A 26,946-nucleotide genomic window follows, 5' to 3' on the forward strand; every position below is an offset into this window, starting at 1 on the left:
TCATGCGGGTGCTGGGCTTCACTCCCTGCTGCCCGCTCCCAGCCACCCGGGCCTCCGACCTGGCAGCTCCTTCCACCAGCGCCAGCCACGGAGAGCCTGCTGGGAGGACGGAAGCCACAGTCTTACAGAGCCTGATGAGGGAAGTGACCTCCATCACCTCGGCGGTGCTCTGTTGGCTAGAACCCACCACTGGGCCAGCCCGGTCTCGAGGGGCGACAGCAAGGGGCAAAGACCCACGGGGGCCATCCCCGAGTCTGCGGGCCCAAGTCAGAATAAGTAACAGCATCAGCCCCACAGGCTCTGCGAAACGACACCAGCACCTGCCGAGGACTGGCACGGGCCAGAGCCCTGACAAGGTGCCCTGTGACCCCCGAGTGGCTCCCCATGCCCCCGAATTCTGGGATGAGGAACTCAAGGCTGGGCTGAGCAGAGCTGCCCAGATCACCCAGGTAGGAGAGGTAGGGCTGAGCTGTTTCCAAAGCAAGGACATGCGCTGTTCCCCAGAGCAGGTGATAGCAACCTAGGCCTGCGGCACGGCGGACCCCGCATACTGAGAGGGTAGGTGTAGGTCCCAAGTGAATTTCATTCTCCACCCAATCTTAGACCAGCTGCACGGACAAGCAGTCCCTCCTCTCCAGTATCAGGACAGACACTGTCTCAGCCTCCCGCCAACGCCTCCCAGAGCCCGCCACGGTGCCCAGAACGTGCGAGACCAGCTCAGGGCCGGCTGGAGCCGTCTACCCAGCCCTGGGGGCCCCCAGGGTCTGGAGGCCAGCGGATCCCGCACACTGCGCCCAGCTGGGCGCCCCCTCCCACGGCCAGCGCGCTCTTCTCGGCAGTGTGGCCCAGGCGGACTTGCTGCTCAGTCATCCTAGAGGACCTGAAGGCCAGATGCTGTGTGTGGGGCAGACCAGGTCCTGGGCGGACAGACCAGCTGCAAAGGACCATCAGGGACATGGAGAAGACCTGAGAGCTGACCAGAGAGCTGAAAACTACTGAAATGCTAAAACCCGACGTTATGAACCAGAAAGAGAGTAAAAGGAGGAAATGTCATGAGAAGTCAGCTCTCTGTTTTTTTTAAGTTAAAGTAAAAAGTAAAAAGAAATGACAAGGAGAAATGTTGGCCCAGGGTGTATGGAACGAGGCAATGAGAGGACGGCTGGCGGCGGCAGGGCCGACAAGGCCGATGAGGCCACCGTTCCCGCCCCTTCTGAGCGGACGGGGTGGCCCTGTGCCGGGGCTCGAAGACGGCCGCGGAGCCCGTGTGCGGCCTGGCAGCACCACAGGTGGCACAAAGGGCAGGAAACGCCTCCGACTTCACCCCTGGCTGCCTGGAAACTTCTGGTTCCTCGCAAGGAAGTGAGACCAGCCGAACTCCGAGATCAGGGCAGCTTGCACGGCCCCCGTGGTGCCCTCTTCTGCCCCACGAGCGCAGGGGCAGGAGCAGAGGGACAGACAGTCAGACACGGCCACAAAGAGCCACGTGTCGGGAGCAGGGCTTTATTTCCCTTTGGCTCGCGGCAGACACATGCAGGACGGCACAGCAGAGCTCGCGGAGGGGGACGGTGGCTCCGGCCCAGCCCCAGGGCCCGGCCTAGGCACGGTCAGGGCAGCTCCGCCAGACCCCACAGCCGGGTCCTCCAGTCCTGGCCGGTCCCCCTGGCCGGTCCCTCCCTGCACTCGGCCCGGGACGGCCTGTCTGGAGAACGCCTCTCGTACTAGAGGGGCTGCACCGGTCACTTGCTTGACCCGACCGCAGCGGGGAACAAGCTGAGCCGCAGACGCCCAGACGCACGATTTGGTGAAGCCTGAACTCAGGCCCTTCGCTGGGGGCTCGACCCTGCTCGAGGGCGGCACCTAGTGGCGAACGGTAGCACTGCCCGTTGCAACTCCTCAGCTCCTCTGGGGTCCAGGGTCACGGGGCTTTCCACTCCCGCGGGGCAGCGCAGGCTGGCCAGGCACTCAGGGGACACTGAGCCTTCGCAGAGCGTCCCGGGGACGACGACTCCACGGGGGCTACTGTGAGCCCTGACAGTCCAAAAGGCAGCACTGGAACGGGGATGGGGGCCAGACGGGCTCGGGGCGCTTCATCCGCGTGCCTGTGGCCGTGGGCGCTTCAGAAAGGAGCGTGGGGTGCGCAGCGCCTCACCCTGCGCCCGGGACTCCACGGGCCTCTGCACCAGGGCTCGGTGCCCGGCCACAGACACCCTCAGTGGCCCCTCTGCGGGCCCTGGTGCCAGCTCAGGGCCGAGGGGGCACAGTGAGGACGGGGGATGGAGACTGCAGGGCCAGAACCTGCCACCCCCGCAGCCCCCGGGGGAGCTGCCTCCCGCCTGGTGTCCGGCAGAGGCAAGCGAGGCCCCTCCGACTCCAAGCCCCAGGCCCTCGGCAAAGCGGCACAGGCCGGGCCCACAGAGGACGCCCCCCCCGCCAGCCAAGTGCTCACAGAGCCCAGAGTTCCCTGGGTGATGCCGCCCCAGGAGCCCCCCAAGGTGCCAGAGCCTCGGGACAGAGGAGCCGAGCGGCCTCGGGTTCCCGCGCCCCGCCCCCCAGCACGTCCCAGCCCAGCGCCACCAACACCCCCCAACCCCGCCCCGCCCCCTAGCGGAGGCCGCACTCCACGCCCTGCAGCTTCTCCTGCTCCATGGCCCGCACCAGATCCTGCACGAAGCGCATCTCGGAGGCCACCTGCTTCGCCAGGGCCTCGTAGCGGTTCTCCAGGCGGCTGAAGCGGCGCTTGAGCCCGCTGGCCCCCAGCAGGGCGCCCTTGGCCTCCTCCTGGGCCTGCCGCTGCAGCGCCTCGGTCTTGTGCAGCTCCTGCCGCAGCCGCCGCAGGTCCTGGCCGATGCTCTCGTTCTCCTCCCGGTACCAGGCCTCCTTCTCCTCGTAGATGGCCGTCAGCGCCTCGACGTCCTCGTGGCAGAGACGCCGGCTGTGCTCCAGCCCCCGCAGGCCCTCCTCGGCCGCCGCCACCTCCTCCAGCACCTTGGAGAAGCGCTCGAAGTTGACGTAGGTGTTGTTGGGGGGCATGCTGGAGTGCGACTTGATGGTGTACTCCTTGAGCCGAGCCGTCTTCAGGCGCCGCCGCTCGGGCTTCCGGCCGCTGTCCTCGCGCCGCACGTTCCGCCGCCGGATCGCCTGCGGGGAGAGAGACGGGCGCCTGGAGCGGGGCCTCCGGGCCGGGCGGCCTCCGAGGGTCCCCCAGCCTCCCGCTAGGACGGCGGAGCTCAGCGGTCACGCCAGAGCCGGACCCTCTGGCCCTTTACAGGAGGTGCCGCTCCTGGCTGAGAGGTCTCCCGTTCCGGAAGTTTCCGTGGGAGGGAGCCCAGCTGTGTGCAGAGGGGGTAAAGAGAGAGCCAGGCCGGGCATGGGGTGGGGGGGGATTCCAATACCACCCCCGCACACAGTGCACACCGGCTACCACCCAGGCCACACCCCTGGGGACCCTCCCAGGACAGAGACCTTGTCACACACGCTGTCCTTGAGTGGGAGCTGCCCCGGCCGCCTCACCTTGATCCAGGAATGCTCCAGGCTCTGGGCGATGGTCATTCTTCTCCTGGAAGAGCCCCCAGCCCCATGCCCTGGTTAGCGCCACGCAGGCCATGTGCCCTGCCCTCCCACGAGGCTGATGGGGAGACGGGAACAGGGAAGGCGTTTCCCGACTCTCCTCCGCATCGCTGTTTTCCATCCCCACCTCAGACGACTCCCTACACACGGACCCCCCCGGGACTCCCCTCCAGCCTGGGGGCATGTCCCCAAAATGCCCTTGAAACGACCTGTCCCCTCCAGGGTGTCTGCTCCGCTCAGCCAGCAAGGAGCCCATGAAGGGGCCAGCGGGGGCACAGGCCCTGGGGTCTCCCGTGCTTTCTGAGGGGCTTTGTGGGCGGCGGCGAGACCCAGCGTCCCACCGAACGCTGGGTCTCGCCAACTCAGGCGCCCACAGGAGGGACCCGACAGGTGCCAGGAATGAGCGCCCGTGCCGGGGGGGGGGGCAACGCGAGCCCCTCACCATGAACGAGAGCTCCGTGACACCCCATGTTTTAGATTTCCCTGGGAAAAGTACCCAGGAATCTGGAATGTCACATGAAAACTACCTTAAACGTCAGCAAGGAACGAAGGGCTCTGAAAGACACAGCGGGAGCCCGGCCAGCCGTCCGCGCCGTCCCCAGCTCCTAGTTATGCACAGGGGACAGCACGGAGGGACGTGCTCTCGGGGGACCAGGTGGCCTTCCCTGCCAGCCCCCCGCCCCTCCTCCCCCGCCTGGCGTTCCTACTTGGGGTCTTTGACGAGCAGCCGGCGGATGAAGTCCTTGGCCAGCTCGCTGGTGTTGCTGAAGTATTCCTCGTCGAAGTCGTAGTTCACGGCCGAGATGTTGGTCAGGGTCTCCTGCTTCGTCTCACCCAGGAACGGGGAGGCGCCGCTCAGACTGGGAGGCGGACACAGGGCTCAGCATCCCCAGCGCTCGCACCCTGCCACCTCGGGGGCCAGATGCAGAGGCAAGCGGATGCTCGGGGGCTCCCTGACACGCCCGCATCCCCCCGGAACCTGCCCCAACCAGTCCCCAGCCTCCCACCAGAAAGCGCGAGGACGTCACACCCAGCCACTGACGGGCACAGAAGCGGGGGCCAAAATCTCTAACGAAGCTGGAAGCATCGGGCCCAAACGTTTAGCGATTCCAGAGGAAAAGCCGGCAACTCCCCAGGAGGGTGTCCAGGCCGACACGACGCCAGCCCCCGGGCAGGGTGCATGTCCCCAGGAGGACACAAGGACCTCGTGTGCCGTCCGGAGCTGCTACGCTGGCGGGGCCGTGACACACAGTGGGGAATACCCTTCTGGTCCTCACCCCGTCCTCGGACACGGAGCTCCCACAGGCCTCGTACTTTCTTAAACGCTAAAAACTCAGAAAGCAGGAGCGTCTATGAGGGTATCTGTTCTCTAGCCTCGGTCTCTTAGCACCGTGCTAAGGTGAGAAGAGCCCTTCGCCGTCCATCACGAGCCCCTTTCAGCCTTTTGGAAGGGCCTTAGAAGCCCCGGGCTGGGGCTAGCGGTGGATTCGCCCGCCCCACGCCTGACCTCTGGGGCACGCAGAGGGGCTGGAGACGGAGCTCATCACCGACAATTCAATCACTCGGGCCTGTACCACAGAACCTCCATGAAATCCCTCAACGAAAGGGCTCTGAGTTTCCAGGCAGGGAACGCCTCCGTGTGTGGAGAAGAGAGCACACCCCCAGGTCCACGGAGACAGAAGCTGCTGCGCTCAGAGCCCCCCTAGACCTCACCCTACGCGCCTCATCAGGCTGTCTGACCCTATCTGCAGCCTTCGTAACCGACTGGTACCAGCAAGCGGTCCTGAGTTCTGAGAGCCGCTCCGGCAGCTCTCCAGGCCGAGGGGGGTCACGGGGGCCTCTGCGCGGACAACCTGGCCTATGGCCGGCCGCTGAAGCGGGACAAGCCACCTCCGGGCAGACAGGACCAGAACCGAGCGAAGATGGGCGCCTCGGTCCTGCGTGCGGTCCCGGACCACGGAGAGCCAAGAGCGGGACAACGCCCGGACTCCGGCTGCTGGCGGTGTCCTGGGCACATCTCTTGGTGTGACAAGCACTCTCCAAGGCGCGAACGTGTCGGGGGAAGCTGGGGAGGGGCACGGAAATGCGGCCCGGTCTTTGCAGCTCCTCCCTAAGTCTGAACTTAACCCCGATCTTTAAGAACAAAAACTAGCCAGAAACTATTTAAAAACCCAGCTCGAGAAACCTTCAGGGTGCATCGCCGGGCCACCTGACCTTGACGAGGGAAGAAAAAGCAGTGGGGAGGGGCGCCTGGGGGGCTCAATGGGTTAAAGCCTCTGCCTATGGCTCAGGTCATGATCTCGGGGTCCTGGGATCGAGCCCTGCATCGGGCTCCCTGCTCAGCCGGGAGCCTGCTTCCCCCTCTCACTCTGCCTGCTTCTCTGCCTGCTTGTGATCTCTCTGTCAAATAAATAAATCTTAAAGAAAAAAAAAAAAAAGCAGAGGGGCCTGTCTGACGCTGGGATGGGGGTGAGGAACAGTCCAACTGCGGCGCCCCAGGGAATGAGGCCAGAGAAACCCCCACAGCACAGGGCAGGGCTCTCCAGGAGCCCGAGACAGGAACCACCTTTCCCTCCTCCATGAATCCACCCATCCTCCCTCCCACCCTCCCGCCCACACAGCCACCAAGTTCACTGAGCACTGCGGAGGGTCAGAGCTGCTGGTCCCTGTCCCTGCCCAGAAGACTTCCCGAGCCAGCAGGGCCCCAGCACACACAGAAGCTCCAAGCAGGCACTCACAGGATGTAAGTGATGACGCCGATGCTCCTGGAGGGGACACACAAGAAAAGAACAGTCAGCTCCGCGGTGTGGGGGTGGGGAGCACCCCAATTCCCAGAATCTCTAACTGGCCAGGGGTCTGGAACCGGGGGGCGAACCCAGAGGCCATGGCCTGCTCTTCCAGGGTCTGCACGGCCTTCGCTAAGGGCCTCCCTGCCTCAGCTCCGGGGTCTCGGGATGGGGCTTTCGCACTGGTCAGGCCACACCCGCCTATCGAGGCTCCAACCAGACAGGGCTGGGGCTCTGACGCCCGCTGCGCTCGAAGGGAGGCTGACGAACCCTTCCTACAAGGGGTGAGAAGGCGACTGCTTCTTGCCTCGTGGGTCCCAGTCTCTGTTACTCATTTGTCTGTGTTAACAACACCTTCAAAGGGGCGCCTGGAGGGCTCAGCTAAACGTCTGCCTTCGTCAGGTCGTGATCCCAGGGTCCTGGGATAGAGGCCTGCGTTGGGCTCCCTGCTCAGCGGGGCGTCTGCTTCTCCCTCTGCCGCTCCCCCTGCCTGTGCTCTCCCTCTCTCCCTCCCTCTCTCTGTCAAATAATAAATAAAATCTTTAAAACCACCCCACCTGAAAACCAGAACGCCATTCCGAGCTCACGAAACTGCTCTGGCTGGCGGGTCCCTGTTCTAAGGCAATGATGGGTCCTGCCCACACCCAACAGCACCCGACCAGGCGGATGGACCACATCCCAGCCCGCGGCTGTGTCCTGGCAGCTCCCACGACAGCCAGGGGACTCCCTAAGGAATAACGAGGCTACACGCCAGGCAGCCTGGCCCCACCACCCCCCGCCACTCACCACATGTCCGCCTCCAGACCCAGGGGCTCATAGTTGACAATCTCCGGAGCTGCAGGGACAGGGAGATGGAGGGGCAGGGTCAGACGCTGGTACATGGGAGGCAGCGCAGGGGACACGGTCACGGGGAGCGGCGCAGCCCGCCTGGGGGGAGGGGCAGGGTGGCTCCGGGGCAGGAAGGCCTGGCCGCCACGTGCGGGACCCCAGGACTCGGGAGAGGATACTGGAGCTCGTGGGCCAGACGCCCAGGGGCCTGGGATCCTCAAACGCCCCACACACCCCGCCCGAGGCGCCGCGCAGAGCCGCACCCACGAACTCGGGGGTGCCGAAGATGTTCTTGAACTCGTTCCCCGCCTCGATCTTGTGGGCGATGCCGAAGTCGATGAGCTTGATCCGCGGGTTGGGCACGTTCTTGTCCAGCAGCATGATGTTTTCCGGCTGCGGGCGAAGCGGGACTCGGTGTCTCTGCCGGCCTGGCGTCCCCGGATCGCCCCCGGGACCCCCCACAGGCCGCCGGCCCGCGCTCGGCACCGTAAGGACCGGACCGCCTCCCCGGACCCTCCGCCCCGCCGGGGTCCGCCCACCTTGAGGTCGAAGTGGGCGATGCGCTTGGAGTGCAGGTAGTGGACGCCGTCCAGGATCTGCTTGAGGAACTGCGTGGCCTCGTCCTCCGTCAGCGACTCCTTCTCGGCCAGGAAGTCGAAGAGCTCCCCGCCCGAGACCAGCTCCAGGATGAGCACCACGTCCGTCTTGTTCTCGAAGATGTCATGCAGCGTGATGATGTTGGGGTGCCGGATCTCCCGCAGGATGTTCACCTCCCGCTCGATCTCCTCCCGGCTGACCCCCCGCCGGCTGGACGACAGGCGGCGCTTCTTGATGAACTTGGCCGCGTACTCCTTGCCGGTGCCCTTCTGCCGGCACTTCCGCACGATGGCAAACTGGCCGCTGCGGGGACAGAGCGGCGAGCGGGGCTTGGCGAGGAGCCACGGCTTCTGGGACGGCACCTCCCAGCACCCACCCCACCCCGGGGAGGTCAGGCGGCGGGTGAGCCGCTGGGTGGGTCTAAAGCAGCCCTGGCAGCCCTGCCTGGCCGAGAGCGGGGAAGCGGCCGCGTGTTCACAGACAGGAACCGAGTCCGTCCCGGGGCTGGTGGGACCCCACGCAGCCTGCAGACAGCGGTGACTGGAGGTGTTGCTCGGGTGCAGCGGGCAGGGGGCCCGAGGGCGGGGCACTCCACTTGCCCTCCGAGTCGGAGGAGGGAGCTGCGGGGCAGGGCGGTCCAGAAGGGTTTTCCCTTTTATGAGATGTAATTCCACACCAATTCGGTTTTCCATAGTCTATTTCATCATATTTAAAAACCTCAGAAAAAATTTTACAAGCCGCTAACATCAAAGGGGCTTCTCATGCAACTGGCCGCGTAAGAGCATCACGTTTTCCAACTGACCGGGGCCAGAGCCCGCGCCCATGGAAACAGAAGCTTAGACACCGTTTCCGCGCGCCTCTGCAGTTCCTTCCAGCGCCCGTCCAAGAGAAATGGCAACAGAAATCCACAGGGAAGCTTCTACGAACATCCTCAGTCGGCACGATCCCCAGCAGCCTCAAGGGGCAAACAGCCAGACGGCCACCGACAGACAAATACAACGTGTCCCCCGTGTGCGGGAGCGTCCCTCAGCCACAGACTGGAGCGAGGCCCCCTCGCGCTGCCCCAGGGACGGACCCCGAGCCCATGACGCGCAGGGAGGGAACCAGACACAGGAGGTCACACGGGGTGTGAGTCCACGCGTGTGACACGCCCAGACCAGGCTCCTCCAGGGATGGGAAGGAGCTCGTGGGGGCCGGGGGCTGGGGGAGGGGAGGTGACAGCTAATGGGGATGGGACTGCTTTTGGGTGATGGAATGTTCTGGAATTATTCAGGGTGACAAGAGCAAAACCCTGTACACACTCAAGATCACTGACTTGCAGGCTGTAGACGGGTGAACCGTGCAGCGCGTGGACGAGAGCTCAAGACGCCAGTTATTAAAGAGAAATCCTATTTACCGCACTCTAGGGAGCTGTCCGACGTCCAAATTACTCTGCTGTCCAGGAACTTAGTTGTACTAACTGACTGTAACTCAAGAGCTGGCTGAAAAAGGCCAGACAGTAAATATTTTTAGCCTTATGGGCCATGTGGTTTCTGTCATAAATTTTGTGTGTTTTCACAACCTTTTAAAAAAACAAAAAGCCATTCGAGGTTCAGAGGCAGGCAGGCCCACGCTGGGCTGGGGCCGGATGTGCCCACGGGCCGCAGTCTGCTGACTCCACGGGCCGCAGTCTGCTGACTCCACGGGGACCGGGTGTAAGACAAGGCACAGGCTCCTGACAGAGACCTCAAGGCGCCACCGGGGGTCAAGAGAAGAGAGACGTGACATCTCGGGGAAAGGAGGGGGAGGGCACAGAGGAAGGGCAGACGGGCAGACGGTCGGCAGAGGGACCCGGCGGGGGTTTGCCGCTAAGTGGACGGACCCACGTGCCTGCGGAGATGTGCTCTACCCGCGCCCGGTCGGAAGACGGGGCACATTCAAGGTGGGCAGGTGAGAGGCGCCAAATCATCGTAACACCATGGGCTCAGCCAAGTCCCTCCAAGATGCCCGTCGGGGAACCCAGAACCTGCCCACAGACCTCCGCTCCTGGTAAAAGGGCCCTTGTAGCTGGATAAAGTCAGGCCCCGAAGTGGGGGCGACCCTGGGTTTCCAGGGGGCCCAGCATCCTCACGAGGTCGTCACGAGAGGGAGGCAGAGGGTGGGGGTCCGAGACGGGCAGACCCCACGCTGCTGGCGGGAAGGATGGAGGGGCGCTGCGGGGCAGGAGAGGCAGGAGCCGGTCTCCCTGGGGCCCGGGGGACCAGCCCTACAGGCCTGTTTTAGACTCCGGACCCCCAGACCTTTCACATAATTCACATCCCTCTAGGCCGCTGAACTGTGGTGACCAGGGACAGCAGTGACAGGAGACTCAAACGCTCATCCAAAAGCCAAGCGCACAGGTCCGTCGAGAGCGGCAGTGCCCCGGGTCAGGCCGAGCCCCGCCTCCCGAACACAACAGTCCCCCGGACACGTTACGCTCCTGCCCCCTCCACGTCTCCACGAACTCTCCTCCACGGGAAACACCTTCCCCTCTCTTCTGCCTGCACCAGCCACGCTCTTTCTTCCAGGCCCACGTCCAGTCCCACAACAAATCCCCGACGGGAACGACACCGAATTCCGAACGTTCACCTCGAGCCGACAGCGCTGGGCTAAGTGCTGGACGAGGGGCCTCATTTCCAAACGTAAGGACTGGTTTTCCCTGTTTTCCTCCAAGCTGAACTAACAGACGAAGAGGAGTCAGGCAGGGCTCACAGGAACAGGCAAAAAGATGCCATTACAGGCCAAACTGGGTTCCCCCAAAATCCATGCCAAAGTCAAACCCCAGCCCCTCAGAGCGGGACTATCCGGAGACAAGGCCTTCAAGAGGTGATTCAGCCCAAATGAGCTCACAGGCATGTGCCGAATCCAATCTGACCGGTGTCCTTGGAAGAGGAGAATAGGACACACAGACACAGACAGACAGACAGCCTTGTAAGGCCACGGGGAGAAGACGGTCATCACCTGCACACCAAGGACAGGCGCCAAGGACAGGAGAAGTCAGCCCTGCCCACACCTTGAGCTTGAGCTTGGACGTCCCGCCTCCAGGCCGGGGAGAGCAAGAACTTGAAGCCGCCTCCCACCCACCCCCATCCTCCCCACACCCCACCCCTGCCCCCGCCCCTGCCCACAGTACTCAGCTGCGGCAGCCCAAGTCCACACAGAGGCACACGCCACTCCATGAAGCAGAAGCCAGAGCGAAGCCCACCCTTGCCGACCCACAGACTGACATTTCCCGGGACCATCGGTGAGAAGCTGAACCAGGAAGAAAGAATCCCGCACCTCTGGTTCCCAGCACACCCGGCTTCGCAGCCAGCAGGGCTTGGTGTCAAGGCCGGAATCCCACGCGGCCACGGGGCAAGCTGCTTCCCTCCTCTCGGCCTCTGCTTTTCTATAAAACAGGGAGGGCCAGCGCACCTGCCTCGCAGGTCCCTTCGTAGGTGAACGGAAGTTACAGACAGAAGTCGGGACGTCCGAATGACATCTCTAACTCATGTAAACTGCCGCCCGGCGCGCACTGTCCTCAGATCTCCCAGTGCGCTGAGGGTCGTGGGATGGAGCCGTGCCGTCCAAGATGACAGCCACCGGCCACGCGGCGGCCCGCACGCCAGTCCGAACCGAGATGTGCTGGGCGTGTGTATCACAACCAGGCTAAAGAGGCTTCCTATCCAGAAAAGGCAGTAAAATTTTCCCCCTGTGATTTTTGTTACGATTACAAGCAAGACGGTAACTGTCCAATCTACTGCGTTAAATTAAACATATTAATTATTAAAACGGACCCAGCTACTTCCGAGGTGGCGAACATTACAGGGGCTGCTGCCTGGCTCGTAGGGATGACTGCGTGGTACTCCAGAGAGGCAGTGGCGCTGGGAGGACCACAGACGAGGCTTCCCGTACATTCCTTCCAGTGATTACAGCACCCGCGCTCTCAGTGCCCCGCGTCCTCCCGTGTACACATTCCCGCGGAATCGATTCCCAACAGTGGGATCGGGGGATGAAGGAGAACATACAGGGGACACTCGGCTGACTCCGGCCAAGCCACCCTCAGCGGGAAGACCTAATGCATTTCCAACAATAAAACGCGAGGTTGGGGGGGGTACGTTCTCTGCCACTCTACTAAGGAAATTCCTGAAGGAGGGACTTCAGAATCCCAAACGAGCCTGAAACACTTTCTCAGCCCAGGCGTGAGGCACGACTCAGTTACTTACATTCCCTTTTGGTGACATCATGGGGCTGGTAGCAGCGAACTCAACCAAATAAGGTCTGAGGCTGGGGGGGCGGGAGGGGAAGGATGGCGCCCAGTTAATCTGAGCCGCGTGTTCTTGGGGGACACGCCGCGGCCCGGCCAGACAGGAAATCAGCTGCCGGGCTGGAACGGGAAACCTCCGCTCTTTCCCACAAGAATGCTAAACTGCTGGCAGGGACGTGGGCCCGGACAGGGGGCCTCTCCTGCAAACGGGCACGAAAATCCACCACCTCCCCCGAGAGAGGATTAAAGGGAAGGACAGACCAACAGACACAGCCACCACCCCCGCGCTCACGCCACAGGGCAGGGACTCTGGCAGGTGCTCCGGGCACTCAATTCAACTCTTCCCCAAAGGAAACGGCACAGAGAAGGTCCGAGCCACAGTGCGGGGTCAGGTGGCCTACACTCCTTGGGCCAGCGCATGCCACTGACTCCCGGAGAGGGGGATGACGGACGGGCGGGGATGCTCTCCGGAAACCCCACAGTGCCCCTCTCCCACCCCCGGAGCTCCGGTGGCCAGTCCCGCTCACCTGCCCAGCTCCTCCCCCATCTCATAGTAGTCCTCCACGTCTTCCTGCCTGAACGTGGACATGGTGGGCGATCTGCCTTCTGAGGCCTTCCCTCGCTTGAGGCTGGAGTCAGGACCTCAGGGAGTCCCCCCGCTGTGACCCTGGAGGAGAAAGGGAAAGAGGGAAGAAGCAAGACGTCAGCTACTACTCTTAGCTGCATGGCGCGACGTCCCCACCCCACCCTGCCCCCGGACGAAGTTCCAGCTCCTCATAAAGGGCACACGCATGCGGCGGGCCCGTACGTTCCTGTTACCTCCCCTGGAAATCACACCACCCGAAAGTCGCTGCCAGCCCCACTGTACGGGCTTGGCCCTGAAACTCCCCGGGGCCACACCTCTGACTCCCCACACACTGCCCCAGCCCTTCTCTGCCTCTCCCCACCTGCTCATCCAACGCCCCCCACCCACATTCCTGCAAGTCGTGTCCGCCCCGCCCCCCCCCAGTTCTGCACGCCCCCAAATCCCGGGGCTCCCTCACGCCTGTCCAACTTGCTAAGTCGTTGTACCCACACCCCACCTCCCTGCCCACCGGCGACCTGAACGCCCCCCGACCTCACCCATTCCCCCCTCAAGCCCCCACCTCCGCAGATCTCTTAACACCCTCCTCAGCGCTGCGCTGGATTCCTCCGGAGCTGAACAATGGCTTCCAGGCTCCCGCCAGCCTCCTGCCCACGGCCGCCTCCCCCTGACCTCCGCCGTCCGGCAACACTAACCGCTTCCCCGCTCCTCGATGGCACCCCTGCAGAGGCCCGCACCCCGTCTCCCCACCCGCGAAGGGCCGCATCTCAGAGTCTCCTCCATTGCCCTCTCCCCGACTTCGCACAAGCTCCAGGGTGCACCCCGATGGCCCCCCACAGGCCCCTCCAGGGTCCCCCCAAGCCCCAGCGTCCGGGTTCGAGCGTCCCCAAGGCCGCCACGCCCCTCGCAAGCCCCGACCCAGACCCTTCTCCTGACGGCTCGTCCCAGGGGTCTCCGAGCGTCCCCCCGCGCCCTCGAATCGCCGCCTCTGCCTACCCCGCCCGCCGTCGGCCAAGGGTCCAGCCCGCTTCGCACCGTCCGCGGCCCCGCGGCCCCGCGCCCCCGCCGGCCCTCTGCCGCGCTGGCCACCGCCGCCCTCTCCAGCCCCGCCGCCTCGGCCTCCGGGACGCGCCGACCTGCGTCAACGTCACCGCGTCAGCAAGGGCCCGCCCCCCGGAAGGCGGGCCCTGCCTCCCATTGGTCTGAGACCCCGCCACTCGAGACGCCCCGCCCCCGGCCTGCTCCAGGCCCAGCCCACTGGCGTCAGGTCCTCCGAATCCGGATGACCTGTCGCCACTGGCCGGCAGGCTCGCCTTCATGCCGCCGATTGGCTGAAACGGACGTCACTTAGGACGACACTTAGGAAGTCGGAAGACCGACTTCCGGCCCTTGGACAGCGCCGCGGCTCTCCGCCAGCCCCGGTCTTGCGGCCGCGGGGCGCGGTGACGAACTGCAGCGTCCCTCTTCCTGCCCTCCCTGAGCGCGAGCTACGGCCGCTCCCTGCGGTGGACCCGGGACCAATTTAGTCCCTGAACTGCAGTTTCCCCCTCTAAAATGTTACCCCCGTTCCCAGTGCATCAGTAAAAATGCAGGTGAGGTGAGGTGTTGCCATGCGCGCTTGATTCTTCCGACTCGTGTCGCCTTGGGACACCGGCTCAAACAGCTGGTCAGTATGGACCATGCCTCCGGTTCTGCAGATGGGGACGCTGACCCAGAGAGGTTAAGGAGCCCACCCGAAGTCACACAGCCAGTAAATGGCGTAGCTGAGGTTCATTCCCAGGAAGCCGCGAACCCAAAGCCAGTGCTGAACCACTGCAGAGACCATCGGACAGCAGACCCCCAGGCTGGACTTTTGCCACCTACCCTGACCTCTCTCTCGCCGTTCTCCCGAGCTCACCTGCCTTCCTTCTGACTTCAAACATTGCACTCCCAGCCAGGTATTTGCACGAGCTGTCCCTTCAGCCTGGAGATGGCCTTCCTCCGTTCTTGCTTCAGGCCCCTCCTCCAGGAGCCGTTGCACTGGTAGTTAAGCACAGCTTACATTAGATGGCATCATCCCGTCTGACGTCAGTACGGAAAACTTGTCACAACTAACGAACCCACAGTAATGCACCAACACAGCCGAGTCCATTCTTCATTCAGATTTGTTCTCCCCAACATCCTTTCCCTGTCCCACAATTCCATCCAGAATCCCATGTATTTAGTCCTTATGGTCCTCATGGTTGTTTCCCAGACTTTCCTTTTCTGATGACTTTGACAGTGTCAAGGAGCACTGGTCAAGTATTTTTTTTTTTTTAAGATTTTATTTGACAGAGATCACAAGTAGGCAGAGAGGCAGGCAGAGAGAGAGAGAGAGAGAGAGAGAGGGAAGCAGGCTCCCTGCCGAGCAGAGAGCCCGATGCGGGACTCGATCCCAGGACCCCGAGATCATGACCTGAGCCGAAGGCAGCGGCTTAAACCACTGAGCCACCCAGGCGCCCCTGGTCAAGTATTTTGTATAATGTCTCTCAACTGGTTGTCTCTTTTTTTCCCCCATAGACTGGGGTGATGGGTTTTAGGGAGGAAGGCCAAAGCCCTTCTCGAGACACCATATCACAGGTCCAGACTATGAACGTGACATTGCTGTTCAGTGACCTTGGTCACCTGGTTCCAGGTAGTATCTGCTGTCAGATTTTTCCAGAATACTTTTTTTTTTTAAAGATTTTATTTGACAGAGATCACAAGTAGGCAGGGAGAGAGAGAGGAAGCAGGCTCCCTGCTAAGCAGAGAGCCTGATGCGGGGCTTGATCCCAGAACTCTGGGATCATGACCTGAGCCAAAGGCAGAGAATTTAACCCACTGAGCCACCCGGGGGGCCCCTCCAGAATACTTTTTTCCCTCCCCTTCCCATATGGCATTTTCTGGAAAAAGTCACTTGTGCATAGCCCACACTTAGTGAGTTGGAAAATCATTTTTCTTGGGGGGGACAAAAAACCTGACAAACTAACATTAGACTTGGGTATATGGAATTTTCTCAGAAACAAATCCAATCAGTCTCTTCAAGGGAAACAATTGACAGGATTTGTTGCCAATGGTAAATTTTAGCTTTTAAGGGAAAAAAAATTCAAATACTTCACTTCCTTGTTGAAATTGTTAACAAATGGGAGTTTTCGATTTTTTTTTAATGAGCTGTGTCACCATCTGAAAGGGCACCAAACTTGATATACCAGCATTTCCAAGGGACCAATGCAGGTTACAAAAAGGATGCCTTCCAAGTGCAAGAGGAGCCAAGGGAGCCTAATAGTAATAAAAAGTTCACTAATATGGTCTCAGATCCCACATTATAGTTATTCTTTAAAAAAACTACCTGCCGAGTTTTGGTGTTCTATCAAAAAGCCACAATTACCCGGTAACAGTTTTCAAAGTGCTTCTCTCTCTTCCACACACAGGAATGAATGAAGCTGGCTTGTCTCCATAGACTCCAACCAAAACCAATCATCACCGGAAGGAACACAGCAGGTACGTGACTCTGGCTGTCTCAGATCGAGACGGACATTTCGGAGACTTACGAAAAGGCAGCCTACTAGTCTTCAAATTTTTGTAGTACTTTTCTCCATAAAGATGTTAACGCATAGGGCGCCTGGGTGGCTCAGTTGGTTAAGTGCCTGCCTTCAGCTCAGGTCATGACCCCAGGATCCTGAGATCCAGCCCCACATTGGGGTCCTCCCGCTCTGTGGGGAGCCTGATTCTCCCTCTCCCTCTGCCTGCCACTCCCCTTGCATGTACTGCCAAGTAAAAATCTTTAAAAAAATGTTAACACATAAAGGATTTACCATTAAAACATTTCTAAATCTCTCCATTTTACTTTCTAAACATGGCAACTATCAGTAGATAAAACCCATTTAAACCAAAAGGGTCTTTGGGGTCCTCCATAATGAGTAAGAATGGACAGGTGTCCAGAAACTAAAAACTGAGTATTGGCCTAGAGATGAGGCTAACACAACTGGTCAAAGTAAACAAATTACGTGTGGAGAGCGACATACACACACACACACACACACACACACACACACACACACACGGGGGTGCTTGTAACACACCGCTGCTGGGGGTAGGCACAGACTGACATCGTCAGGACAGCCCTGACCAATGGCACTTTTCAGTCTCACAAGTGAAAATGCACACATAGGGGTGCTGTGTTAAGTCACATTCCGCAAATGACATACGAATTCAGAATTGAAAACTTAGAACAGTTCCATCTTCTCAATTTACACTTTTGACAGCATTACTAGACTTTAAAAACGCACTAAACGCATGCGGCATCCTGACTGGCCCCTTGAAACCGTGAGGACTTTAACGCAGAAAAGCCAATGAGCGGTCACTTCGTATCACCTTTGTAAGGTCTTCGCGACTTCTGCAGACATAGTCAGAAGTGCCTATAAAAGTGCAAAAAATGTGTGTGCATGTCAAGCAATGCCGGGTTTTGAAGTAACATTTTCCAACATGAAAGACATGGGGGATGAGAGACTTTGCAGAGGTCAACGGGCAGATGGGCGGAGCTGTCCAGTGCCTCTGGGACACCCATCACCCAGGCTCCTGGCTTCTCAACGCCGAACAGGGTTCCTTAAGCCGGTGAACACCCAAAGTCCCCCCACAAATTTCCCAAACCGCTCCCACCGCACGGCATCACTGTTTAAGCCACGCCTCTGGCGGTCATTTATCCAAGGAAGACGAAGACGGACTGAGTACAAAGGTTTCGTTCTACATGAGGTCTAGGATCAAGTATTTAAGGTTAAAATAAAAATCTACACCGCCAGACCCGAAGCGCACTCACACACGAGCTTACACGTGCGGTCCCTGGCTGCAGAGAGCTCGCTTCGAGCATTGAGCAGCCCCACAGCCCAGTGGCCACCACTCTGCAGAGTCCGGGTGAGAGGCCCCATCACACCGGGTAGCCCCTTGGGCCGGAAGGACAGACTGCGGATGGGCCTCCGTACCTGGGCCCAGCATCCGAGGATACTTCGAGGTTGAGTTGAACCTTTTGCCATTTCATGATCAGCAACGGTGGGGATACTGGCCCCGGGAGGCCCACTGCAGCCTGACCGGACCAAGGACGGAGTCACATGGACACACAGTCACCACTGTATCAAATTTATTATTCCAATGGCACAAACACAGCTGGAAGTGCCCGCGGTGACTCCGCACCAGGTTTCCTGCCTTCTAGCTTCTGTCCAAAAAGAAAGGGCTCCCCGCTTGTTCCTTCCCCCTTTCTTTGGGAAAATCCACTACGGGCCATTTACCCAAATAAACCTCTTAATGCATTTTTTTTGTGTTGGTTTTTTTTTTTTTTTTGGACATTTAAGTTTCTGAAATGGAAAAAAAAGTGTTGAATGTCCCATCCCGCCTCCCCCACCCACACCGGCCAAGTAAGTCCCTGCTGCCAGGGCATTTCTGCTGCCTCTGAAATCTTGAAATAAATATCTAGAGGAACGGCATCAAGCGTTCGCGCTGAGTGATGGTACTGAGTGGGCCCCAGAACCTGTCAGGTGGAGCGTCCCCGTCTGGACAGTCTCGAGGTGTCATGGAAAATGCGAGGGCTTGTTGCTGTGGTCGGTCGTCAGCCGGTGCAGGGGCTGTGCTGAGTCCCCTGGGGTGGTGGGCCGCAGGGGAGGGCTGTCTACAATTTGTCCAGGAAGTTGTCTAGGGCCGGAATGCCTTCCTTCAGGCCTTTGCGCTTGCGTGTTTCGGCCACCACCTGGCTGGGGCGGCTGGTGTTGTCGAAGGGATCCCCGGGCAGGATCTGCCAGTGGTCAAAAACGCACTGGGGGAAGGCCTGGCCGCCAGTGTTGGACCTCAGGTCAGCAGTGAAGCCTGTGGGGAGGCACAGGGCTCATGAGCAAGTTCAAGGGACGCGTTTCCACCACCACCGCGGCCAAGTCCGGAGGAGGTGGGGACAAGGCAGGCACACAGATCACGGAGGTCTTAGTCAACCCAGATCAGATCACACATTAAACCTAACTCTGGGGCGCCTGGGTGGCTCAGCAGGTTAAGCCTCTGCCTTCTAGGTAAGACCTTCGGCTCAGGTCATATCTCAGGGTCCTGGGATCGAGCCCCGCATAGGGCTCTCTGCTTGGCGGGGAGCCTGCTTCCCCCTCTCTCTCTGCCTGCCTCTCTGCCTACTTGTGATCTCTGTCAAATAAATAAAATCTTAAAAACAAAAACAAAAACAAAAAAAACCCCTGTAGCTCACTCAAGCTTTGCTCATCTGTAAGCCATGCTGGCCATTCTTGGGCGTCCCACTGCTCATCCCTGTAGCTCAATCTGGGTTACAGACCAACTGCTCTGCTGGCCTTGACCTTAATGTTTTGCCAAGTTACATATCCAAAGATTTTCTTCCCCTGCAGAGTCACCATTCCCGGGATCTACATGCTGAGCGGACCAATTCGTCCACGACCATGCTGCCCCCACCACCCCGCTGGGTGGGGCCGGGCCGGCACTTTGCAGCTTCCGCCCATGACTCTCATCAGACCCGCTCCAGGCCTTGCCAGAGCCGAAGTCCGGCCGTGTCCTGGACCAGGTTTAACTGCCTGTCAGACTACTGCTCTGCCCCAGGGCCCACAGGCCACAAGCAGCAGGTGTCTGAGGGGTGCCCCGAGCCCCCACTTACCGAAGGACTCATTGACGGGCAGGTAGGCCTTCACAACAAACATGGGGGTGCCGGCCACCTGGGACTCCTCAAAGACGTGACCCCGCTTCCTGTTCAGGACACCGTAGATGCCACCAACCACTTGTTCCGGACACTGTGAGGCAAGAACAACTATTATACGCAGCTATTAGGCAAAACAGGACCTGTAAGAATTAAGAGGACCCGAACTCCCTACCTGAATCTCCACCAGGTAGATGGGCTCCATAAGCCGGGGCTGGGCGGTCAGCACGCTGGCGTAGAGGCAGCGGCGGGCAGTGGGGATGATCTGGCCACCCCCGCGGTGGATGGCGTCCGCGTGCAGGGTCACGTCGTGGACATCGAAGCGCACACCACGCATGTTCTCCTCGCACAGAGCCCCCTGCAGAAGGAGGCAAGACCGCCATCAAGGTTAGCCTCCTTCCAGGACGGATCCCAGTGCCACACCAATGCCTCCAGGATAGACCCGCCGTGTCCTGCCCACCTCCCTCCACCGCCCTAGGATCCCCTTCCCAGAAAGCAAGTCCGCTGCCTCGCTCAGCCAAGGACAGGTGACCCCAAGATACCCCCAAAAGACCGCGAGCCTCCCTGGCTTATCTGAGAACCCACAGCCAACTGTCCCATCCTCGCTGGACACCCACGCAGCTCCTCACCTCTTTGGTGGCCCACTGGAAGCCAGCTACCACGCTGTCCTTGATCTCGTTGAGGTACTGCACACCTTTGGTGATGTCAGTGAGGACGTTGGGACCGGTGCCGTCGGGCCCAAAGCACCAGATCTTACGGGCTTCAGCCACGTCCCACTCGTACTTCTCGGCCAGGTAGCGGGCCCGCTGCTTGAGTTCCTGGCGGGCAGACACTTCGCCCTTGTCAATGTCCTCGGCCAGGCCATCAGGGAAGGGCCGTGCCTTCATGTACAGCCGGTTGTGCTTGTTGGGGGACTTGGACAGGCAGAGCACATTTGACTCCTCACTGACAGTCTCGCGGTAGGAAACTACAGGGTCAGATTTCTGCAAAGGAAGTGTGAAAGTCAGGCCTGGCAGGGACCTCCCAGGACACAGGGTCCTGATCATTCACAGACGTAGCATCGTATACAAATGACAAACTCAATTCCTTGCAAAAGCAAGTGAGAGCAGGGCAGCCAACAGACCTAAGGGTGGCTACGGAAACCTAAACCTAAATATGTTAATTTTAGAAACTAGCGTTACAAATTTTTATCACCTGGAAAGCAACAAATCCTTCATGATACGACCTCAAAGATTCTGAAGACAAACGTGAACTGTTCCTAAATGATATGTTTTATCTGAAGAAACACATCAAGGAAAGACAAAAGACCCTTGACTACCCATCTCTACTTGCCCTGCTCTGTGCTGGGGACAGCAGGCCTCCCACCATCTGACCCCAGACCCAGGGCTCACCTTGATGGGAATGCACGCATGGTCCTCCTCCAGGTCCTTCAGACAGATCTCCAGGTGCAGCTCCCCAGCCCCTGCGATGATGTGCTCCCCGGACTCCTCAATGATGCACTGCAACGGGTCCCAGAGTTAGCCCCCGGGCCCTGACCCCAGGACACTCAGGGATCCCGGGAAAATTTTAGGGAATGGGTGGAAAGCAGGCTCCAGGCTTCCCTACGGTTGGGAGAATGCAGACTTCCCAAAAACAGGGATTTCTGGTAGCTCAGGGGTCATGAAAGATAGCAAGAGCTCCCACGGTGTATTGTGCTGGTTCTCAGCACCACATCCCAGAGCAATACGCTCTACAACCTTCAAGAACCTAACGTACGAAAGAAAACTTGATTCCCGGGCAAGAAACCCCCTTGTCGCACAGCCGCTCTGCCAAGAATCGTGCTCACCACACCCGGCTTTCCGAGTATCTGACTCCCCCTATCCGCTGGAGAACCTGCCCGTAGGCCCCCAGTAAGCATTCCTGCAGGCAGCCTTCCCCCAGGCCCGTACCCACCCACCTGCACCATGGGGTCCGACTTGGCCAGCCGCTTCAGACCCTCCACTAGCTTGGGAAGGTCAGCCGGGTTCTTGGCCTCCACAGCCACGCGGACGACAGGGCTCACGCTGAACTTCATCACCCGCATGTTGTGGGCGTGCTCAAACGTGGTGATGGTACCAGTCTTCACCAGGAACTGGTCCACGCCCACCAGACCCACAATGTTCCCACAAGGCACATCTTCAATGGGCTCCACGTAACGACCCATCATCAGGATTGTCCTGGGGGGACAAGACAAGCACCAATACACCAGAGATCCCCAAAAAGCCAAAAATGGCCTCCCTCCCTTCTGGAGCCTACGGCTGTCCTGACCGCCTGAAATGGCACTGTGAACCCACCCCCAGAGCCTCAGGGCCTGGCTTCACCTTGCAACCCAGGTTCCTGGGACGAGGAGTCCCAGTTGTTGCACACCAAAGCGGAAAGCTACCTGCTGATTCCCGCCTCCCTTATGGAGCGCCACACCAACTCAAGGCCGACAGGCATGTCACGGGAACCTGAGAGCTGATGAAAGTCAAGCCCCAAGGAGCTAGAGGTCGGTCTTTCCCCCCACCCGGACTCGGGACTAGCACCAGCAGGCAGGGCGCCTCTGGAGTCTCTGCCCGCTCTCTGGGGACACAAGCTGCTGCTGCCACCAGCACCTCGAGCTTAGGGACATGTGTCCAACCCCAAACTCGGGCTCCAACCCCGGCTTCTGGGCATGCATCATCCAGACGAGTCCTCCCTGCTCTCTGGGCCACACTACACACCGCCACCCTCCCTGTGTGGGGAGCTCAGGACTGGTGTGGGACACAGACCAGCCTGGCACATCCAGGAGCCCCGAGCACCTCACCTCTGGATAGGTTTCAGGTACAGATCCTCCTTCTTCCCAGGGGTGTAGTTGGGCCCCATGATCCTGACCTTTAAGCCAGTGGACACCAGCCCCGAGAACACACGACCGAAGGCGTAGAAACGACCTTTGTCGGAAGTCGGCACCATTTTGGAAATGTACATCATGAGGGGACCTTTGGGATCACAGCTTTTAATGCCTGAGAAGAACGAAATCCCAAAAGGGAACTGTGTGACTCCCTTGCAGCTCACTCTTTCAGAACCACGACCCCAGGACCTGGCCATGAGCATCGCCTTCCAGCCACAGCCGCAGACTGCTCTCAGGACGCAGCGCTCTGCAGCCAGGGCGCAGATGAACCTGACATACCCATGGCCGCCTCGTCGTCCGGGGGCCCCTCGTACAGGAGCTCGCAGCGGTACTTCTGCGCTGTCACGGGGGAAGGCAGATGGATGGTGATCATCTGCAGCAGAGCGTCCCCGGCGGGGAGCCAGCGGCGCATCACAGCCTGCGGCAGGAAACGCAAAACTCAGGCAAGGCCCAGGGCCTTCAGAATCCCAACCTGCTCCTGCCAGACAGGCCAGCACCGCAGGTCTCCTGACCGCCCTGCTGGCGATGGGGCTGGGTCCGGCAAAGCCTCGGCAGCCAGCCACTGACGCACAGGACAGGGCCAGCAGCACCCCCCAAGGGACCCCCACACACTCACCTTCAGAAGTGGTTTGCCTTCCTTGTCTTTGTCTTCGCTGTCCAGCTTGATGTCCAGCTTTTCAATCAGTTTTGCCGTCTCCTCTTTCTTGAAATTCATGATCGCATCAAACACCTGACGAGTGGCACAAACAGCACAGTGAATTTGGGAACAAAACGGGAACCTGTGGCTGCTTCCTGCCCAGCAACGCTAAGCCACGGGCAAAGGGAGGACAGTGCTCCAAAAATCCCTAACAGCATAGCTCTACGGGCCTCACCAGACAATCCTGGGAGAAACAGGACAGGCTCTCACAACAGGAGTTTGTTCTAACACCTAATCCACAAACGCACTCGATTTACAAACGCTTACACTTGCTAAAAAAGCTCCCACTTTTAGTCTCCCTTCCACCCACCAACCTCAGTGGCTAGCCCTGAGGGGCTGAACCTACCTCACCCTCCCCCAGCACCCACTTTTCAACCCAGCTCTGCCCAGCCACAGGAGATAGGGAACAGATCCGGGAGCCACCAGGACCAAGGACAGAGAGCCCAGGGGAGGCACATCCGTGATGAACTCATCAGCTCACCTTGAAAATAGGGTCTAAGATGAGCTGACAGAACGTCCGCGGTAGCTTCTTCCCATCGGGGCTGCTGGCTGACTTGCTGAATTTGCCATTGGCTGGATCAAAATACCTGACAAGGAAGTACCCACCAAGTCAACTATGGCAGGAGGACGTGGGGAGCGGAGACCCAGGTGGGCAGGAGGCGCCTATAGACCTCTGGTGGTCCCCAGCCACATCGCCACCACTGCCACTGGATCCCTGCCGAGGCACAGGAGTACCACGGAGCGCCCCCCACCCCCCGCACAGTGCTCACCGGTCACCCCACAGCTTTTTCATCATGTCCTCCACTTTCTTGGCCCGCTCAGCAGGCCCCAGCTGGCCCTCGCCCTTGGCAGCAAATTTGGCCACATACATCTCTGCGAACTGCTTCAAGGTAAAGGCCCAACCGTGGAGCCCAGACCCAAAGCCGACAGTCCCAAGGACAGGGTCGATCTGCAAGGGCGAGAAAACGCTATGAGCAGAAACAGCTGCACAGAAAGCACAAAGCCCCTGGGTACTGTGGGCCTCAGACATCCGATTTCTTCAACAGCCATCAGGTCAAAGTGAAGAAATTTTAGTCATCATTTTTAAGGCCCACCTCTGCTCCATGCCCTCTGGCAGCAGGGTGTGTGAGCGTGGACAGTCACCAGGCGGGACCACCCACCAGCCCCTCAAAAGCGCAGGTGAGACCCACTTAAAAACGGCCCAAGCTCCACGGTAAACCTACCTGCACAACTACCCAGAGTCCCCAGGAGAGCCTAGACTCACGACAGCCCCAGGGCCTGCACCCTCCCACCAGGAGAGGTCCCAGCCCTTCCAGTGTGCGCAACAACTAAGGCCCCTCAGGCCCCTCCAAGGGAGACGGAACAAAGCACTGGAAACAGGCAACAGCAAGCCAGCCGAGACCCTCAACCGCTAAAGGCAAATGACCTACCATGATGTTGCCCATGGGTCCGCTCTCGCCCTCCCCGTAGGTGGAAATGATGACGTTGACGTTCTCCACGATGCGCTGGAAGGTCTGGTAGAGCTCCTCGGGCTCCAGCTGCAGCTCTAGCAGAGCCCGGTCCATCTTGTTCATCATCAGCACAGGCTTGATGCGCTCGGCAATGGCCTGCCGCAGCACCGTCTCCGTCTGTACGCACACACCTGGGAAGGGGCATCTCCGTCAGTGGGGGGCGCGGGGGGCAGGATCCCAAACCACACATACAGGGACCTACTGCTTACCAGACACACAGTCCACCACCACCAAGGCACCGTCGGTGACACGGAGGGCGGCAGTCACCTCCGAGGAGAAGTCCACATGCCCAGGGGAATCGATGAGGTTGATTAGAAAGCCGGAGCCGTCCTTGCTCTGCTTGATAAAGTTCAAGTCGTTCTCCGAGAGCTCATAGAAGAGGGAGATGGCCCTGAGGAGATTAGAGCAGGTTGCGTGGATGGAAGCCACAGCTCCACTGTCCTCCCCGAAGGCTGGGAGTAAACCCAGACCTGCCCTAGGAGTCAGCACGCCCTTTCTTTACCTCTCAATGAGGTGCTGTTTCCTCTCCTGGCTAATTACTCCACCCTACAGGCAGATTCCGACTTCCCAAGCAGAGAAGCCGACCCACCCGAGACGCTCTGGCCTCAGCCAGGAGGCCCACCTCCCCACCATGAGTACCGGCTGCAAATGCCCACCTGTCCAGCCCCCTCGTCCTGGTTCCTCTCAGGCCCAACACACCTGACTCCAAATACTGACCAGGGGACAAAATAAGACCTGAAAACCGGGGACTACCTTCCACTCTTCCCCCCGCCCCCACCGCAGTCAGTCTCGGAACCACCCAGAGAACCTCCGGAACTACCAACTGAGAGCAACGGCCACTACAGTCCCCGTTCCAGGTGCTCCCTCTGACCAAAGATGGTCACTGGGCGGACACACGCGGCAGGACGATGCCAAGTGGCTTGGTGCCAGTGGCACTAACCCAGACTTCTCACGGTGCCAAGAGCCCCGCAGTCCTGAAACTGGGAGGCCACTGGGCTAAGCCCCTTCCTCTCTCCCCGAAGAGCCCCAGGCCCCAACACCAAGCCTCCCTGGGCCTCGCTGGCTGCACTTTCCCTCGCGGGACTGATCCGCCTCCTCCCTCCCAGCCCCCACGGCGCTCAGGTCATCTCCCCCCGCTCCCCGAGAACGCGACACAACTGCCTGCTGCCGGACTCCCCACGGTCTCGTCTCCCCGCCTGTGCCCGCCCCGCCCTGGGACAGCGGCCGGCTCACGTGGATTTGATGGTGATGCAGCGCTCCTGCTCGTCCTTCCGCGTGTCTGTGAAGCGGGTCTCCCCAGCGCGGGCGGAGGCGATGATGCCGGCCTTGCACACCAGCGAGTCCGTCAGCGTGGACTTGCCGTGGTCCACGTGGGCGATGACGGACATGTTCCGGATGTTGGCCTTCTTGTCCATGATGGCCCGGATCTGGTCTACGGTGAAGTTCACCTGGGCGGGGGAGGGGGAGTTCAGGCCAGCGGCAGCCCAGGAACTTGGGTCTGGGACTCGCCCCGGTGGGGGCTGCCGAGGCCCAGAGAGGACCGTGGTGGCTGGGACACCGCGCCCGGCGTCTCAACGCCCCGTCTGCTGGCTGACACCCCCGTAAAGATGTCACTCGCCCGACCCTCCCGCAGGGACACCAGGTCCCCCGCGGACAGCACACGCCGAGGGCTGCGACAATCCAGCAGCCAGCGCGGGATGGAGGTCGCCCCGAAAACCCCATCCCCGCGGCCGCTCCCCACCCCCCCCCACCCCCCCCCCCCCCCCCGGCGAAGGTCCTCCGTGCGATCCAAGGTCACCCCTCCAGCTGGGGGCCAGGCGCGCCGCGGGCGGGCGGGGAGCTGGCGGGGTCCCCGCCGCCGCCCGCCCGGCCTGCGGGCCGCTGTCAGCCGCGCCTAAGGGGACGCGCAGGGAGGGCGGCAAGCGGCCACGACGGCCCAGCGCCGGCGCGGGAAGCCCGCCTCCGCCCCGCGCGCCCAGCCCCGTCCTGCCACCTCCCTGCCCCCGGCGGCCCCGGCAGAAAGCCGGGCCCCGCTCGCGACCCGCGGGTTACATAAGGCGGCTCGCCCTCGCCCCGCTCCCCACACAGCGACCACCATGACGGCGTCTGCCACATCAGCACAAGCTCCCCTCGCCCCGCCTCGGCCCCAGCTCCGGCCCCAGCTCCGGCCCGGGGTCCCGCGAGGCGCCGGCGCCCCCGGAAGCGGGGAAGGGGCTCGGCGAACGGCGCGACGCGCAGACATGGCGGCGGCCGCTTCCTCCCCACCCCCTCGGGCCCGCCGGCGCCGCCATGTCTCTTCCATGTCCGGGCGGCCCCATCGCTCCGGACCCGCGAGCGCCGGTCTCGCGGGGACCCCGCCGCCCTCCCAGTCCCCCAGCCGGACGCCGCTGCTCACCATGGTGGCGGATGGCGGCGGATTCTCCCAGGCAGATCCGAGCGAGGCGAGTCGCGCCGAGGATGGCGGCGACGACGGCGGAAGAGAACGTTGACGTCAACACCTGACCTTTTATAGGCAGAAGCCGGTTGGGCGGGTCATCTGAC

The 26,946-nt window shown here is 60.7% G+C and overlaps 2 protein-coding genes and 1 non-coding gene across 3 annotated transcripts; all 3 read right to left on the reverse strand.

Moving 5' to 3' along the window:
- Positions 1-1,480: 1,480 nt before the first annotated feature.
- On the reverse strand, positions 1,481-13,766 carry DAPK3 (death associated protein kinase 3). The gene is made up of 9 exons (XM_045991816.1): positions 13,622-13,766; positions 12,570-12,709; positions 7,721-8,081; positions 7,445-7,574; positions 7,140-7,188; positions 6,306-6,332; positions 4,275-4,427; positions 3,511-3,556; positions 1,481-3,138 (listed from the first exon to the last, which is right to left on the reverse strand). The coding sequence occupies exons 2-9, from the start codon at positions 12,629-12,631 to the stop codon at positions 2,602-2,604; spliced, it is 1,365 nt and encodes a 454-aa protein (XP_045847772.1). The 5' UTR covers positions 12,632-12,709; positions 13,622-13,766; the 3' UTR covers positions 1,481-2,601.
- Positions 13,767-17,739: 3,973 nt separating this feature from the next.
- On the reverse strand, positions 17,740-26,946 carry EEF2 (eukaryotic translation elongation factor 2). The gene is made up of 15 exons (XM_045990777.1): positions 26,801-26,946; positions 25,639-25,853; positions 24,615-24,796; positions 24,325-24,536; positions 23,665-23,843; positions 23,376-23,481; positions 22,814-22,927; positions 22,477-22,615; positions 22,114-22,309; positions 21,247-21,505; positions 20,702-20,809; positions 19,940-20,293; positions 19,486-19,668; positions 19,272-19,404; positions 17,740-18,475 (listed from the first exon to the last, which is right to left on the reverse strand). The coding sequence occupies exons 1-15, from the start codon at positions 26,801-26,803 to the stop codon at positions 18,282-18,284; spliced, it is 2,577 nt and encodes an 858-aa protein (XP_045846733.1). The 5' UTR covers positions 26,804-26,946; the 3' UTR covers positions 17,740-18,281.
- Positions 23,915-23,979, reverse strand: LOC123933301. The gene has a single exon (XR_006816549.1). It is a non-coding gene; the product is annotated as a small nucleolar RNA SNORD37 (small nucleolar RNA).

The sequence above is a fragment of the Meles meles genome, chromosome 20 (assembly GCF_922984935.1).
Source record: "Meles meles chromosome 20, mMelMel3.1 paternal haplotype, whole genome shotgun sequence".
Lineage (NCBI taxonomy): Eukaryota > Metazoa > Chordata > Mammalia > Carnivora > Mustelidae > Meles > Meles meles.